At 40.9% G+C, this 17,489-nt stretch overlaps 1 protein-coding gene across 1 annotated transcript; it reads left to right on the top strand.

Annotated features, from left to right (window-relative positions):
* Window positions 1–1,200: 1,200 nt before the first annotated feature.
* Window positions 1,201–17,489, top strand: DUSP29 (dual specificity phosphatase 29). The gene is made up of 4 exons (XM_050338004.1): window positions 1,201–1,294; window positions 2,026–2,239; window positions 12,002–12,222; window positions 17,192–17,489. Exons 1-4 carry the CDS (start codon window positions 1,201–1,203, stop codon window positions 17,437–17,439), a joined length of 777 nt encoding a protein of 258 aa, XP_050193961.1. The 3' UTR covers window positions 17,440–17,489.

Here is a 17,489-nt window from a genome sequence, read left to right as displayed (position 1 = left end):
ATGAAGTCAGACATCTTTGATTCCTGGAAAAACATAAGCCCTTCTGTCCTTCTGCCACAACCAAATGTGTCATGGCAACTAATGCCAGAGTTCAAGTAGCAAACCAGTCCCTTTTCCCCCCTTCACCTCCTCTTATTTAAACTCTGTTACTTCTTACTTAGTCTAGAGTCAAATCTGAAATACATGTTTTATTAGGGGAATTTCAACTGATGCTTTCCTGTGCTCTAACTCAATTTAAAAATCCCCGCAGCAGATAACATTGGCAAGGCATAAAAGAACATAGTGTACTTGAAAGTTCAGGGAGCATATGGCTTCCCAGGACAGACAGAAACAAGTATTTCTCAGCAGTGGTCTAACTTTCAGAGTGCTAACCAAGCTTCAAACTGTGCTGGTGTTACAGTACCACAAACGATCATCTGCAGATGTAATCGCCCTGTTCCAAGGTGTAACAAATCAATACACTGTGGCAACCGACTGTGACTACTGATTACATTGCTCTCTCTTCTTCCCTTCCTTTCCTTCCCTCCCATTTTATGGAGCTATGAATAAAAGTAGTCAGTCCTTCAACATCAAAGCAACAAGCTCTCAGTTAAGATAATTCCTTAGTAGAGAAATAGCAGCTCTTATCAAGTTCTAGATAACAGCCTAATCACTCTCAAAGTCAGATTGTATTAGATTTGTATCTCTGATAGTCTAACATTATCTACAGACAATAAGTAAGTCTGCGTGAAGAATTAGCATAATTCTGGAATAGGAAGGGAAAAGGCTCTCGTGGGGCATGGCTACTGGGGCAGAGAGATGGGATTTGATGCTACACCATAGGCACACAAGACTAAGGCCAAGATAAGTTTGCTTGAAGCTGGAATTCTCAGAGCTCTTTACAAATCTCAACAGAGGACCACTTAGCTAAACATCATCATCATGTTTTAAAAAGCTTGTCTAAACCACAGATCCCCTTGCCAGTGAAAGCAAGCCAATTTTTGAACAAAGGTGTACACTTTGCCAAACAAAAACTGACTCCACAATCTTGTACAGCTTTTGAGCAGCAAAACAGGAATCATTTGGCTTTTTCAAGTTTTGCAGAGAAACAGAACATGACAGGCACAAAAGGGCCCAAACTGAGCTAACAAACCCCATCGGTACATGGAATGTCAGTGAAAAATGGTCATCCTGCTTTCAGGAGAACTCTACAATAGCTGCATGAAGGCATTAGCCAGATTTTTGGAATTAAGAGGACACAAAGAGCCAACACAAAAAAATTTTGGGAGCCGCTACAGGATTTGTTGCCTGCAAGGTAGGTGGATTTTTGGCAGACTGTACTTCCTCACTTCATAAGATCAAGCTCAACTCCACATCTCATTATAAGTCTCTTACAGAACCCCAAGGTTCAACCTCTCTCTTCAAGAGAATAAGAGACTGAGCAACTGCTCCCCTGAGACATCAGGGAGTCCCAGTAGGAGAAACAACACAGAGCCCACACAGAGACAGAGATGACAGGAAAGTTTGCAGCTGGCAATACAGGAAAAAGAAGAGTAGAAAAGAGTAGGACAGGTATACCCAACATTCACCTAAATACACATTTCATCTCCCTGTATTGCTAAAAATCACATAAGGAAGAGCCTTTGGGAAATTCTTATTTAATGATTAAAAAAAAAAAAAAAAAAACTTTCCCCACTCAGTTCTCCTTGGTGTTCTAGACCCTAGCTGTTAGACCTATCAAATTCTTACCAGTGGGTTTTCCAGGAAACAAATGCCCAATAGACACTGAACTTCAGTAATCACAAACCTTTGGCTTTTGTTCCCATTGCTGGTGAGCTCCTCTAACAACATATTCCTTGCCCACTTTGGGTGGGGGCAGAAGTCCAGGTGCCAGTCTGTGTTTGCCACAGAGCAGGTTAATTCATCTCATACAACGTGCAGCTCAGTCAGACCTGGGCAGTGCTGTTCCCAGTGTCCTACAGCTGGAGCAGAAATCACTTGCTTTGTGCTTCCTCAGGTTAATGATCTGCTTTGGTTGCATTCCAGTTTCTTGCATATCCCAAGAGCACTACCCCATGGACAAAATGTCATCAGGAAGTTGGAACGCTGCGAAGAAAAACGCATACACAGCGATCAAAGTAGACCCTGAAGAGGACTACTGTACCCCAGGGGCATTTGAACTGGAGCGACTCCTCTGGAAGGGATGCCCACAGTACACTCACGTCAATGAAGTCTGGCCCAACCTCTACATAGGAGATGAGTAAGTGTGCATAGTACATCTCCTCTACGTAGGAGATGACTAAGCTGTAGTAAGCACAGCTCACCAACAGAGCAAGGTGTTTTTAACTACTGACAGATGCCAGAGTTCAACAGAGCAATCAGCCTTGCACGGCCCTTACTGTTATAGGCACACACTGCCTGCTGCTGCTGCTGCTACAAAAAAAGCACAGGTTAAGTGTGGCTGGGTCTGCTGTTAAAGGCAGAGTAACAGGACTGGTTGTGGCACCACTGTAGGCTGCAAAGGTTGAAGCTCGTTGTGATCTATTTTTAAATGGTTCGTATCTAGGAGTGATTTGTCATTCAACTCTGAATGAAAGTGGTTCCACAGTTAGGATGGACACATAGATGTGTTGGACCACACCATAGGTTAGCTTAGGCCTAAAACGTAATTCTTGAACAGTGACTAAAGAGACAGCTCACCCTGTAGTGGTATTTCTGCATTTCCAAGCCTCTACTTGGAACACTCTGCATTTCCAAATTGCTCAAGAGATTAAAACAAACAGAACCCTGTGGAAGGCAAAGCTGCAGAGATGTGTCTCACTGATCAGACTAAGTGTGATATGGAAAAAATCCCACAAAACAGACTTAGTTCTGCCGAGCACAGGACTAAACTAGAAACAGCCTATTCCAACAAGCAGAGATGACTGCTGCAGCAGGGAAACATGCCATCAGAAAATCCCCCAACCCAAACCTTGGGCAGAGCAAGAGAGCTTTCCTTACCCCTTAGGCATTATTGGTCCAGTTCCCACTTTCCTCTACACTCTGCACTAACATGACATTTATTTTACATCATCACTGAAAGGCACAACTAGGAGCCCCACTGGCTCCAAAGTTCTCAATAATTTTTTAAAAGGTTCTAAAATTCATCTGTTGCCAGCTTATAAAAGAGGAAAGATATACAGCTTTGAAAGTTACAAGACTCCCAATATCATCCACCAATTACTTCTGTGGCGCCAGAGGCAACAGAAAGACACAAGAGTTCTGGGCTTGTACCTCGCCAGGGCTCTCACTTTTAGAGGTGGGGGTGGGAGTGTGTGTGTGCGGTGTGGGATAAAAAAATTCAGCCATGGGAACAGCCTGGCCAAATGATTCAGGAACACAAGCAAAGGAGGTCTAGTTTTCCTTTCCACATCCTTCCCTGCCCCTCTTTTAGATATTTCTAAATTAAGATTCACTGTAAAGAACAGCCTCTTCTGGCACTTATTTCCTACTTTCGTATTCAGAATCACCAGCAGAATTATTCTGAATGAAGCTTTTAGAAGAATTTCTCTCTTGTCTCTGTGATGAAGCTATAGCTGTGCCCTCTGAGCAAAGGGATTTAACAAGTCTCAGCCCACGACACCAGTCACTGACTCTTTCCTGTAATCATTCCTGTAGCAGGGGGTTGTTACATCTTGCAGTTCAATAGCTAGGAGGTGCTACTCTGAATACAGCACACATCTGGCACTTTGCATAAACTAACAAGAGGAACACAAATACAGGCTTCTTGAGAGGTACTTGGAGCTACTCACTCAGGCTGGGCAGTATATTTCTGCAGGGGACTGGTCTTATGTCAGGAGGAAAACCAGTGATGCTTCAAGGGGAAACAAGTCCCACACATGACAAGATAAAGGAATGAGAAAACCAATAGAGATGGAAAAACAAGTGAGGAGCAGGTGGGGGGTGAACAGAAATAAAACTTCACCAGAAAATGGGACTCCCTTAAAGAGAACTACTATTGTCAGCCAGGTAAGGGCAAACTTGACATGGGAGGAAATCTAAAATGAGAACTGGTCTGCAGGAAAGATGCAGCCTTTCATTACCATAACTAAAATCTGAATTGAAGCAGGCAAAGTCCAGGGGCTTCCACACCTTTCCTCAGCCAGTTCCACACCTTACTTCTGACCAACAGCTTACCCCATCAGTGTGGCAGGGTTTTTTGTATTGTTTTATTTTAAGACCTAGCTGTAGCACTGGTGGCCAAAGAGCTGCCATGGAGACATTAACAGATGTTGGGTGCATTTGTATCTTTAGCCATGCTAAATAAAGGTTGATCTTGAAAGAATTTAGTGGAATTCATCAACAAAATCAAGTGAACACACACATGCAGAGTTTATCTTCAGAGCATTCACATCTGCGCTTTATTCCTGCCTCCTGCATTCACAAGGTTAACAGGACTTGTGACTGCTTATGGAAATGCTAATTAATTACCCTGACTAGTAACTATGTCTTCCTTCTAATGCAACACAGGCTATCAGGGAGCCCTGTGAGGCCACTCAATCCTTTTGTTACAAGGCTTCACTGCAGATGTTGCCCAGAGGCAATGAAATCTCCATGAGCCTGTCAGACCCAGAATAATCAAAGCCTCAAAATACAACATGCTGTGTTCAGCTCCAATTGAAATTTTCCTCCAGCAAGTTCCAAGGACTTTTAAAGACCAGACACTGGAACTTGTATGAGACAGCCCAGCGATAGGAATAAAACACACTTCGCCAAGATTTGATTCAACTGCTACCAGGATTAGTGCTTGTATATACCCTCCTCACATCTAGAAGCCTTCTAAAGGGATAGAAAGCAGCTTTGTCTTGCTCCTTTCTTTCACTGGTCACCTGCTTACTTGCACAGGCAGTTTTACTGGCTAATTCCAAACCTGCTTGGTCCACCCCAAACACCTGGAAAATCTCTGCCAGTTACACACTTTGTAGTTTCTTCTTGCAGCTCTTCAGTGATGGCCTTATTACCTGTGATGATGTTAAGGGTTCCACATTTCTGAAGTTCAAAACTTGTCTCTGAGTTGAAGACAAAGGCCCTCCAAGAATTTGTTTTCCTCTTAACCATCCATTAGATCTCATTAAGATTTAAGGCCTGATCACAGTTTCAGTTCTTCCTGTGTTCTCAAACTACTCCCAGAGGAAAAGAAGTCTTCTGGAGTCTAATTCTCTACAAATATGAAAAATAATTTTCTGGATATGCAGCTGAACTGAGGTTGCACTTCATGGTCTGGGCCTGTCCCAAAGTCGTGGTCTTGAGAAAAATACAAGTAAGGTTTAGCAAGACATACAAGTAACTCAAAACTACAAACTGGAGTGTGTGATAATTAAGATAAATAACTAAACACTAAATACATGCTTAGCTAAAACTCATTCTCTCCTCTTACCCTTCTGCAGAAAAACAGTACAGTATGGCTTTTTCCAAGTGACTAAGTAGAAAGACGATTTGCATTCACCTAGAAGGAAACAGATTGTACTCACTCGGGGTAGGAAACAGTTATCTCCTACCATTTAGCATTATCAACCCCTAGCATTTACACCAGTATTAATCATATAAAGAGAGAAGCGTATGCAGATTTAGATTATAACAACACTCTTGAGGACATAGTTTCAACTCTATTAGCATGAGAATCTGCCAATTGTAACAGCAGTTTAACAGTCCAGAAAATCAGATCTGTAACACTGGACCATAAATCTCAAAGCTCCACTGGTTTCCCACAAAACATCTCTGTCCGTAGGTGATTTCTAACACTTGATGAGTGACTGAAGTCAAGACCAGGAACTGACTGACTACAACACATGTGCCCAGAGCCTTTGCAAAAAGCTATTTCCTGTATCTAGGTTGTATCACTTACAAAAACTACATCCACCATTTTGGGCTTCAGGAAAATGAACTACTAAATCTCTACCACATATTCTGAAGATCCTGTTCAGTATTTTCAGTGGTACCTAAAAATTCTCCTAATTCACACTGAACAGGAGGTATCCACGGAAATGGAGCAACACCTCGGAAGGAAAAGGGGATACAATGCTGTGCTATCTCTAGACTCCCTTAGTGCTGGAGTTACCAAAGAAAATTGGGTCAGTATTATTGGAAATTCTCAACATCTCTCCTCAGGAGGGAGAACTGCCAGATTTTCTTAAGAAAGTGTCAATATTGCCTATATTCAGGAAGCTTCTTTCTGACACTGACCATCTGGTAAATTATCATCCTGCATCGAGCTTTCCTTCAGCATTTAAAAAAATGGAAAAGTTTGAGAGAGATGATTCCTCTCCTAGTAACATGTCACCTCAGATTTCCTCGTGTTTTGTCAATCTGGGTCATGACAATCTGTGGCTTTAACAGTCTATACTGAAACATGATTGCATTGCACAACCTTTGCATGAAGTTTAAGAGGCTTGGCTCTACCTAAAGTTTATAAGCGTACCACTCATCTGGTTGACGAGTACCAGCTGTAAGGTGCTGACTTACCTCTGGAAGGAGGTGCTCTGCCCACACCCTCATCAGGTATTTTGGAGGATTACTGCCCTTCCTTTAGATGCATTTGTGTTTTCATCATGAGCCGCCTTTTCTTCCCTTTGTTAGTTGCTTTTAACATACTTAATACTTCATGTGGAGGTGCAGGCTGCAGTGCCCGCAAGTTGTTTTCCCCCTCTCTTCCAACTCCATTGGTTTGGGCAACTTTCTGATGTAAGCAGCTGGACTAAAGCTTGTTATGACAGTATTTTTGGAAAAAGAGAGCAGGGATTTGGTACACTGGAGACAGCAACCTGAAAGAAAGCATTTTTTTCCATAAGTTATAACTACTTACATTGCTGCTTCCAGAAGAAGGCAGAGTTTGCTGCAGCACTTGCTATTAATCCTATGAGTCTTAGCCTTAAAACTGACAGCAGGCACAGTTAAAGTCTTGGCCAAGCCCTTTACTTCCCCTTGCACAACCCAAGAGATGTAAATAGTCTTTTGAGAATCATCTGAAAATGGATGGCACTTTTGTTTGGGTCAGTTTTCCCTCTTGGTGAGTCTGTTAGTATCAATATATCCCTACAGAAAAGAGATTTTATCTCAAATTTTCACCATTTAGGTGGCATTCCCATATCAAAGTACTCCCCGTTGCCTCAGAACTTTAAAAACATGTTTATGAGTCCATCTGCCCCACAGTAAATGCAAGGTCTGATTCAGCAAAGCACTGAGCTTTTGCTTAACATAGAAAAAAGGACTGCTGGGTATGCTTAACTTTCAGCATAAGTTTACGTGCTCCAAACTGAAGAGCTTTTACATCGGACCAATCTGCCCGGTTCAACTCTTACTAAAATGAATTATAAGGAAATTTTCATTGTTGTCTCCCAGTGCCACACTCCACATTCCCTGCATAGGAACACATTCAAGACAGACACTGGAGACCTCAGCTGCACCATGTAAAAGAAAATCAAGTGCTAATAGCGCAGATGTGGAGATATACAAAAGGAAAACAATTGTAAGAGCAGTCAGATGCTTATGGCTTCACCTACACTGGCATTTATAGCACTCTTCTTTAAAATGGCTACTTAAAATTCAACCGTAATCACAAAAATGGAAGTACTAATTGCAATTTAAAAGGAAACAGCAGCACCCAAGGAAGGGAAAAAAAGAATATTGTTAGCTTGACTATTACACTCTGGTAGTTAGCCAACTACAAGGAAAAAAAATCTGTGCCATTTCTAGTTGAAAATGAATTAGAAACAAACTTATAAATCCTTCAATAAAATGTGTGAATCTTATACCCCTGAATGATCCTAAGCTATTAGTAACCTCAACCAATTGCATATTTTCAGGTATTTATGCGTGATTCATTTCTCCCTTTCCTCTAAAATACTGATACTTCAGGCATGGTAAAAACTTCAAGGAAGACCAAAAGCATTCCCCTCTCCTTGGGGTGTAACCAGAACAATCATGCATGATCAAACACAAACCCCCATATGCTCTGATTACAGAGTGCAGCTAGAGGGACGCTATCACAGCGGTATTTACACTACAGATTCAGCTGAGGTTGGAGAGCAAGCAAGTCCTTCACACAAGCCAGAGCTCACTGATGGCTAAAGCCAGTCCAAGCAAACATGTCGAGGGGCACAGTAACAATTCCATTCACAGGCATATAGGTCCCCTGTAGGAGGGCTTAACAGACTCTTTCTTGCTCTCTGTTAACTGGCAATCAACAGATTGCAGACCCAGCACAGCCTCAAGTTTAACTGCCTGTATTATGGCAGAGTCTCGGCACAGGCCATCTCTGCCTGGTAATATTTAAGATCAAAGTACAAAGTAAAAACATGGCTGATGGGAGTTGAAAAGGAGACAAACCTGACCCAGTATGAAAGTGGTAGTCCAGCTGGGCTCTTTGCCTAGTTTTTGAGGAAAGATTTTACAAGGAAAAGAAAGAAAAAAAAGAGGAAAGATTTTCAAAGAACAGTAGTGAGATCTTCTATGAAAATATGATTATCCAATGCAAGACTGGGGGGATGGTGAGAAAGAAGAAAGAGTATAAAGTGCTTTCTAATCTCCGTATTAGGTTTGAAACTAAGCACTTCTGCTCTTGAAAAAGACTAAGTGTCACTTCAGCTTTCTTCAAAAGATGCAGATTCTAAAGCCCAAGGCAAGCACCTCTTGCAGTCCAGTGAACCCTATTTTCTATTACACAACAACTGTTTCTTCATATGTCTACACAACATTATATGTTAGAAACCTTAGGAAAAGCTTTTCATAGATAAAACTGTCCAGGGTATCTGCTATAAGGAAGGTGTTTGACATCCTCTTCACAGATTGCATGCAATAGCTCAGCCTGCAGATGCACAAACCACAGAGCCACAGGGCCTATACTGACCCTGCTCCACTTAGACAGGGCAAGTATTTTAGGTCTTTGTTCGAATAACAGGTTCTACAACACCTACACACAGTTTAAGTGATAGTTATTCCAGTGAAAATGTGAAGAACTTAACAGATTTGAGTGCTCAACACTGAGCATTCATTTTCTTGAAGTTTTTCAGATTAGCAATGTCAGTAGCAAGAAAAAAAATGTGTATCTATATCATAAAGAAAACAATTCCATTGGGCAAGGTTCCATTCACTCTAAAGGGTATTGCTGAATCAGTTTGCATATCAAGCAAAATTAAAAAGCAGATGATATTTTAAAATCAGCCTATCCCAAGCATTGAAGAAAACAGCATAAATTCTTCAGTGACAAAGACAGGGGAGTAGAAAACCAAGTATTTCCTTGTTCCACTTGCAATTTGCTTTAAAAAAAAAAAAAAAAAGTAATTTCAGAGAAGATGACTTATTTACATTTGAGTATTTATAATGGGCTTTTTGCAACAGCATCGAAGGTTGATCCACTGCTGCTTTGGATTCCACTTCTAGCCCAAGTCATGGGAAACAGAGGGAACTAAGAGAGTAACAGTGTGTATATTCCTAAACTCCAACAAGTCAAGGGTAAAATAACAGCTAATGCATTTGTGGTGCAAAATTAACACCAAACTGCCTTGCCTTTAACTGATGAAATAAAAAGAGAAGCACTAATTCCATCTTGGGCCCCAAAGTCACAGAATGCAGCTGCAGGCAAGACTAAGAGGTAGAAGAGGAAATTCTCAGGAGCTTGGCCAGGCTGAGACAACTGCTTATGCAAGTTACTGAAAGACAGTATTCCTTCTTTTTCTGAATAGCTACTGGAACAGAGGCCACCAAATACTGAGAAATGAGATCCTAAGACACAGAACACAACTAAGTGTGGGCACCAGAATTAAATGCATCAGTGTCGTGGGCTTTTTCTCCAGAAATCCACCTGGAAAAAACTATTTTCAGCCTTAGGGGGCCAGTCAGCAGACCCATGACAATTAGTTGCACCGTGTCAAAAGGCAATCTCCAATTAAGGAAACAGGAAAATCTGATTTCATATAAATACAAGTGTCAAATATTAATAATAGTCATGCAACCTGCTGTTTGATGATGTCCTTGCTCAGAAAAACTTGGTCATTTAATTCAAATGCTATTTATTAGCCTGAGCAATGCCTGCAGAAGCCAAAGCCTGCTAGTACTTACAGTCCCTCAAAAACTTAGTTTTTCTACTGACCCTAGCTACTCTGCAGCCCTACTTACTACTCAGCATGTAGGTCTCCACTTGCAGGGGTTCTAGTTGAGCACAGATGTCTGACCTGAAGCCATCAGCCTTACACAGTTTGTTGGATACATGCCTTGGGCCAAGTCTGGTGAATGAAGAACATATTTTCTCTATTTCAGCACCAGGGAGACAAAAAAAAATAAAACTTAACTTGAAAGCAGGAACTGTAGCTCACCTCAAGTACATCAAAACAAAGAGTAGTACTTATTCACTGAAACCTTAGTCTTCAGCCAGGACATTTAACCTGTTTAATTTTAAATACTGTCCATACCCCAACACAAGGGGAAGGAGCAGGCACGTTATTTAACATGAGGTGAAGGTGACAAGGGACAGCACTGGCAGCAAGATGCTGCTGCTTCTCTGTCCTCCAGAGTCTACTGTGCTTTTTAGGTAGGCATCACCACATTAACTGGAGATATTTACCTTATCCGTGATTTTATAGGTGACTTATGAAATTATTCCCTAGTAAAAAACACAATTCATATCAAGACATTATAATTCCTGACTAGGAAAGGAATTTCTGCATGTCTTGTCAGAACAGCCAATTATCATGAGCTTAATTTCAATAAGAGCAAGCGCAGGTAAAACCTTCAGTATCATATCCATTAAATGTTCTAATCACTAGATCCTTCACTGCTCAAAGTCAAGACCCTTTTTGACTCAGAGGCTGGAAAGGCAGTCAATTTCAAGCCATTCTGGGCTATCACAGCTAGAATTATGAAACAACAGGTAGCCCACCACAATATCCTGTGTGACAGCAGCTGCATTTACACATGGAAACGCTGAGGAAACACTCCTGGAGAAAGGTATATTTGGTTGGAAAAAGCTGTTGCACATCATGCAGTAGTTATGTGAAAAGATATTAACAGAGTAAAGCCTAAGCAATTTTTTTTTTTTTTTGTAAAAAGCTTAATAGTTTTCCTAGGCACTAATGAAACTTGACAGCTTTTTCAGAACAAAACTTTTCAAAACTAAAAGCTTTCTGTAATGGAATAGAAAAAGTTTTACATGCCTGTCCACAAACTCTGCATTTCTTGAGGAATTTCATCCTTCTGGAAAGCACTTAGTGCTGGTATTAAGCATACAAAAATCTAGGATTTCCTCTCCTATCTGACTTCCCTTGTCCAAGGGAAGAGAGGACAAGAACAAATGAGAACATTTGGCTAAACTACCAATATATGACTTTCAGTTTCCTCTAAAAGCTAATACTCAATCTCCATATCTAGTTCTTTTCGCTTTAGACCTCTGGTTTGACCAAACATGACAGTAAAATGTTCACAGAAGGGTGGTTTTTTTAACATTTTGTTTATTTGTTTTTTAAAGAAATGGAGAAACACTCAGTAACTTCTTGTGGGGATTAAGAGCTTCTTTTTGAATTCCAGATGATTATACTACTCACATATTACTGATTTTTTATTAGTTCTGCAATACCAGTGATGGGACAGAAGGGGAAAACAGCATTTATGAGTCCTGTTTCAAGTTCTGCCACTTGATTTGCTTTTATGACTTTAAATAATTTATTCTATTTCTTTCTCTAGCTCAGGTTTCTTCTTGTAAAAGATGGATAGAAGCCAGTATTGCCTACATTACAAAGGCAACAGGAAAATAAATTAACTTTCAATATGCTCTAAGGACCTGGGAGTCTGGAGTTATGAACTCCAGAAAGATTATTCACTCCAAATAGCAGTATTTTTAGATCCTTACAATGGTAAATGATGCATTGTTACAGCATTATCATTTAAATGATTAACATTTAGAATATACCAAATCAGAGGTTTTCCTTAATTCATTTTCTAGCTAGATGAATAAGAAGCTTCTTGACTTACATGACGACTCTTGTTTTAACAGAAAAACTGCATTAGATCGCTACAGCCTGGAGAAGGAGGGATTCACCCACATCCTCAACGCGGCCCATGGTCAGCGGAACGTGGACACGGGACCAGAGTATTATCGCAACATGGCTGTGGAGTACCATGGAGTGGAAGCAGATGATCTCCCTACTTTCGACCTCAGCCAATTCTTTTATTCAGCTTCTAAATTCATTGATAATGCGCTTCAGGATGAAAGAAGTAAGGAGGGTGCTGAAAACGGTTAAAAACAGTTCAACATTTACTCCATCGGATTAAAAGCATAGTTCCACAGCATTTAATCTTGTAAAAAAGAAACAAGTCCAAAACAGGTTAACAGAGAATATAAAGCTAATAGTAGGGAACCACTTTAAGACAAGGTAGTAATGTAATTAGGACCTTTCCCACTAATACTAGCCCAAGAGCCCCTTACCAAGCACTTCGATAAAAGTCCTCATCAAAGCTTGAATCAAGGTGTCCTATCTGATAGAGATATTTTGTTGTTGTTTTGACTCTCTGTCATAAGCACAGAGACAAAGGGACATTGTATAGGTGCCACAAATTAGCTTTTTTTCCCCTCAATTTATCCTTATTAACATAGGTTTAATGAATATTAGTTGCATAGAGGTGGGAGCAGAACACAAGTGCTCTCAGAGATTCCATGCTGTCACTTTACAGCTTCATGCTCTACAGCATTAGATTCACTCTATAAATATAGAAACCACCCTTCCTACCTGACCATCAGATCTACCCCAACCTATAACATTTATCTCTCCGCCATCTTCCAAGCAGCAGGGAACCAAAACAGCTCTGACAGCAGTAATCTAGAAACATTTCATTAAAGTCTTTGTAATTTCTCAGCTTGATTACTACAATTCATTATTTGCTGATCTCCAGCAGTGTTCTATCAGAAAGCTTTACACTGATATGAAGTGCTACAGCCTAGGCCTCACACTGACTTCCAATATTACTCCTACTCCTTCCCCCCTCATACTTGTTTAAAAAAAAAAAAAAAAAAATCTCTACAGGATATTTTACCAGAAACCAGTTGAGAAACTCAAGACTTTCCTGCTGACATATAGAGACCTTAATATCAGAGGGTCAGAAATCAAGTTTTTAGCCTTGTGTCAGCTTCTGTTCTTGCCTGTTTAGCTCAGCTGTTGCCAGCTACTACCTGACTTGCTTCCAATAGCCAGCCAGGTCTTTACAATTCTACCTTTTCAGGAAGTACAGTCCACAGCAACAGTCCCTTCCCTTGTTCTGGAGAAACCTTGAAAGCAGATCAGTTTTAAAAATCAAAGTTCTAATAGCAGGAGAAACTGCTCTAGGAGCTTACTTGCTTGTGAAGAAATGTACCTGGCATTTCAAAAAACTACGTCTGAAGCACTGCCTTTGGAACGGAGTGGATAACTAACACTCACCCGTGTCTAGCCATGGCTGGAGGCCAGAGGTCAGAATCAGACTGGAGTAGCTGGAATAAGAAATGCAGACTTTTTCATTCCCACCACCCTCCTGTTCCTGTAAGACCTTTGTCTGCTGTACTGAGGTAGAGAAACAAGCACAAGGGAAGCAGCAAAGGCTAGAAAAAAAACTTGCATTCCAGTAAATATTGTGGCAGGAAAGGATGAGATGGGGTTGAGGGGGGAGTATTAACCTTTTGATTTCAAAACCACATCAAAGTCCAGGAAGTTCTGAGACAGTATCAAGCACCAGTCCAGCACTGAAACATGAAACCAAATCAAAAAATGACTGAATGAACTACAAAGCAAAAAAAGTAGATACTACCAACTGCAATAATTTTTGTAGTTGTGCAGTGCCTGCCACATTCACATGGTTTTTAATCAAGATAGACAGCTAGGATCTTTTCTGATGGAGGCCAATAAAATAAAGAATTTCTGTAATGCTCATGAAGAAAAGGAGGACGCTCTTTATCATGAGGGAAAAGCACACTATATGTATGCACTTCTTATCCCAGTCAAAGACCTGCATAAAGACAGGATGCATGGCCCAAGGAGACACTGAGGCTTAAAGCATGACAATGGCTTTCCAATAAACATTTACAGAACAGAATGACTCCAGAAGGTAGACTGAAGACTGGACTGATGCTTCTCAAAGAGAAAAGAGTAGAGGCAACTACTGCTCTTCTCCAACAACATAAATGCATTACTTGTGGATGCACATCTAGTGTAGAAAGATGTTTTGCATTTCAAGTGCCTAATGAACAGGCTATTTGTGCACCTTCCTTATAGAGAATCCAGATTCTTAAACAGGATTTTATACCAAGTGACCAAGCACTTATCTCCAGTGGTAATGACATGGAACTTCAGTATGTGGTGTTAAATACTTCTGACCAGTAACACCATTACACTGCTTTGCTGCTTTGTATTAGAACAGAGCAAATAAAGAGAGAGAAAAGGGGGAAAAGAAATAAGTTTCAATTTATGTGACCAGAACGTATATCTGAATGAATTTTCTTTTTACTTTAGCTGTATTACATTGTTTGGGGTGTGACCTTCAGCCAGCCAGCCAAGTGATCAAAGTAATTGAATAGATGTCTGCATACAATTATTTTTGCTGGGAAGGTGCTCAACAGCCAATGTCATTGAAACAAGTTGTTATTCAAATGAAGAAGGCTCTTTCTGCAACATACCAGAAAGCTTGGCAATTTGGATGTTATCAAAATACAGTCCTAATGCAGTAATTCTGACTTAACATTCAAAATCTTTATGAGGGTGAAGACATTCCTTGATCAGAGCAGTATTTGCAGAGTTTAAGCATGGACTACTGGACTTAAGAACAGTTGTAAGATTTACAGGCAAACTGTAATGGTTCACAATTATGCATGCTGTCATTCAGCTGTGCATAAAGCTTTCCCAAAACATGCAATTCAGACCATAGGACAGATTAAAATTTTTATCAGTGAGGCCTCACTAACACGAAAGGAAGACATTATTTTAAGAGGCTTTTAGGTTCCCTATTATGCTACAGATTTAGCACTCATTCCCTTGCAATTTTAGTTCCTCAAGATGTAGAGGGGAATGGCATTTTCATTCCATATGAAAATGTCACAGGAAAAATACATTAAAGACAGAGACAAAAAACCCCAATGTGACAAGAAACATACGAGACAAAGACCCCAGGGATTTGACCAAAGACACCTCAGTATTCATGGCTCCATCTGTGCTGCATCTAGACAGATAAATTTTCAAGAAACACAAAGTCAAGTGAACAAAATTGTTCAGGGGACCTGTCACCGCTCAGCAGACCTCTGTCTCTGTGCATTGATAGTGGATATTCAGGCACTCCTTGAAGGGTGTAAGTGGTCAGAATCTGCAAGAACGGACTCCCTTTTGGGGAAATAAAGTTCAGAGTGGTCTTTGCGCTATAATGGAAGAGGCTACAGAACAGTACAGGAAGCATGTGGCTCTGCAGAAGAGTACCAGTGTTTTGCTGTAACAGGCAGTCAGATCTGGACTATTCACACACAGCAAACAATAGACTTCTCTTCAAACCAGCTGACATTTCAGAAAATTGTATAGCCATTTTTTGCCTTTGTTAACAATATAGAACTACATTTTCTCCCTGATCCCCTGCATTTGCCACCCACACAAAGCAAAGCATTCCTTGTCCTATCATGTATTTTATCACCTCAACAGCAACCCATTTACAAGGTGGAAAGCTCTAAAGAAAAGCAGTGAAGGGCTGAACAAATGAGTTTTCATCCATTTTCAATATTTGCAGTAATAATAGAATGGATTATAATTTTCCAGGAGAGGAAGAGGCACTTTTCAGTTATCAGAAGGACTGGAATTTTGCCAAGATGCCTCTAAGACTATCTGCTGGGATTAGGATGCAGACTGTAACCATTAATCCTCTAGTGTTGGCAGTTCTTGATGCATCCATTACACGGCAATGCTACTTGTGCCAAGACATCCTCTTGTGCCTGGAAGTAAAGGAGTTAATCAGCAGGAGTCATGGCTTTGCACCCAACACTTCTAACTAGGCACAGCTGACAGAGATAGACTATTATTGGCCCTGATAGTGTTTTTTGTTTGTTTGTTTTTTCTCCTGTGGCAATTGCTTAGCAGGGTGTTAAAGAGAATGCTCCAAATCTACTTTCTTCAGCAGTTCAACCCTTTGTAAGACCCCCTCAAGGACTTTTAATCATTTTTGGAAATCTTTTGAAGTGTTTCAAAACCTGTCAATCAGACCTTAACCACTTACTGTTTTCTTCCTCCACATCCCACAGACACTGCAAACATGGAAGTTTCCACTTTGACTTACACCTTGCTAGTATCCAAAGCCAAGGACTTTCTGCCTCTGGAAGCCCCACGTTAAACCAGGCAATGTCACAAAGCTAAATCTCAAGGCACATTTATCCGGAGATGAAAACTATTGGCAAAGACTCTGCATTCACAAGATACAAGACAGGCTCCTACTGCAAGGAGATGATCATATTGAACACTCAGAGAGATGAGGGTGGGTGGTGGTAGTGAAACATTACTGTCATTCAACACAACAGGGTGACTAGCCAGAGATTTCTACAGAAGCACTTCTATAGTGTAAGAGGCAGTTTCTTTCTACCCCCTGGTTATACGCCTATGGCCTTTCTTATCCTCTGCCCTCAAAAATGGGCAACAAGTGATGCAATCTAGACCTCAAAGGACATCATTGTCAGAACAACAACAACAACAAAAAAAGAAATTTGGTTCCTTTTTGTGTCTAGCTAGTAGAACTGAGAAAGGCACCCCACATGCATCCCATTTATCCTCATGGAAGGAGGGTTTGATAGCATACCAAATCCTCCCACACCCTTTTGCTTTGTTCATTATTCCCAAACACAGAATTACATGCACACTGTTTGTGAGGCACGTAAGACTGGGCTGCAGTAGGGCTTGCTGTGTTACCTAATGGTAAGCTGCAGCCCCTAGGCCTTCTCTGTAAGCTTTGTTCACAAATGAAAGGATACTTGGTTTAAGGTTAAATGGATCATCTCTACTGTAGATGCTGTTCAGTTACTACAGTAAGATTTACAGCCTCAGATTCCCCACACGTGAAAAGACAGGCCTTACAAATCGCTCGTAAGGGTATTCAAACCATCAAACAGAGCAGGGGCACAACAGAAACCTTCCCTGTCAAAGAAAAGGATTACCCAGTGTCACCTCTGCATCACTTCTCTTTGTTCCCACAGACAAGGTTCTGGTTCACTGTGCCATGGGTCGCAGCCGCTCAGCCACACTGGTCTTGGCTTACCTGATGATTTACAAGAACATGACAGTCGTGGATGCCATTGAGCAAGTGTCAAGACACCGGTGCATCTTGCCAAACCGGGGCTTCTTGAAGCAGCTGAGAGAACTGGACATAGCACTGGCACTGCAGAGGAGGAACAGCAAAAACAGCCTACCACCTGACGACAAGCAGAACAGCACCACCATCTAGTACTGCTCCTGGCAGGGCTGTGCTACTGGAAAAGAAACTCTGTAGAAGGA

Source organism: Myiozetetes cayanensis, unplaced genomic scaffold (genome assembly GCF_022539395.1).
Source record: "Myiozetetes cayanensis isolate MyiCay16 unplaced genomic scaffold, myiCay2020 scf10, whole genome shotgun sequence".
Taxonomy (NCBI): domain Eukaryota; kingdom Metazoa; phylum Chordata; class Aves; order Passeriformes; family Tyrannidae; genus Myiozetetes; species Myiozetetes cayanensis.
This window is presented reverse-complemented; position numbering and strand designations above follow the sequence as displayed.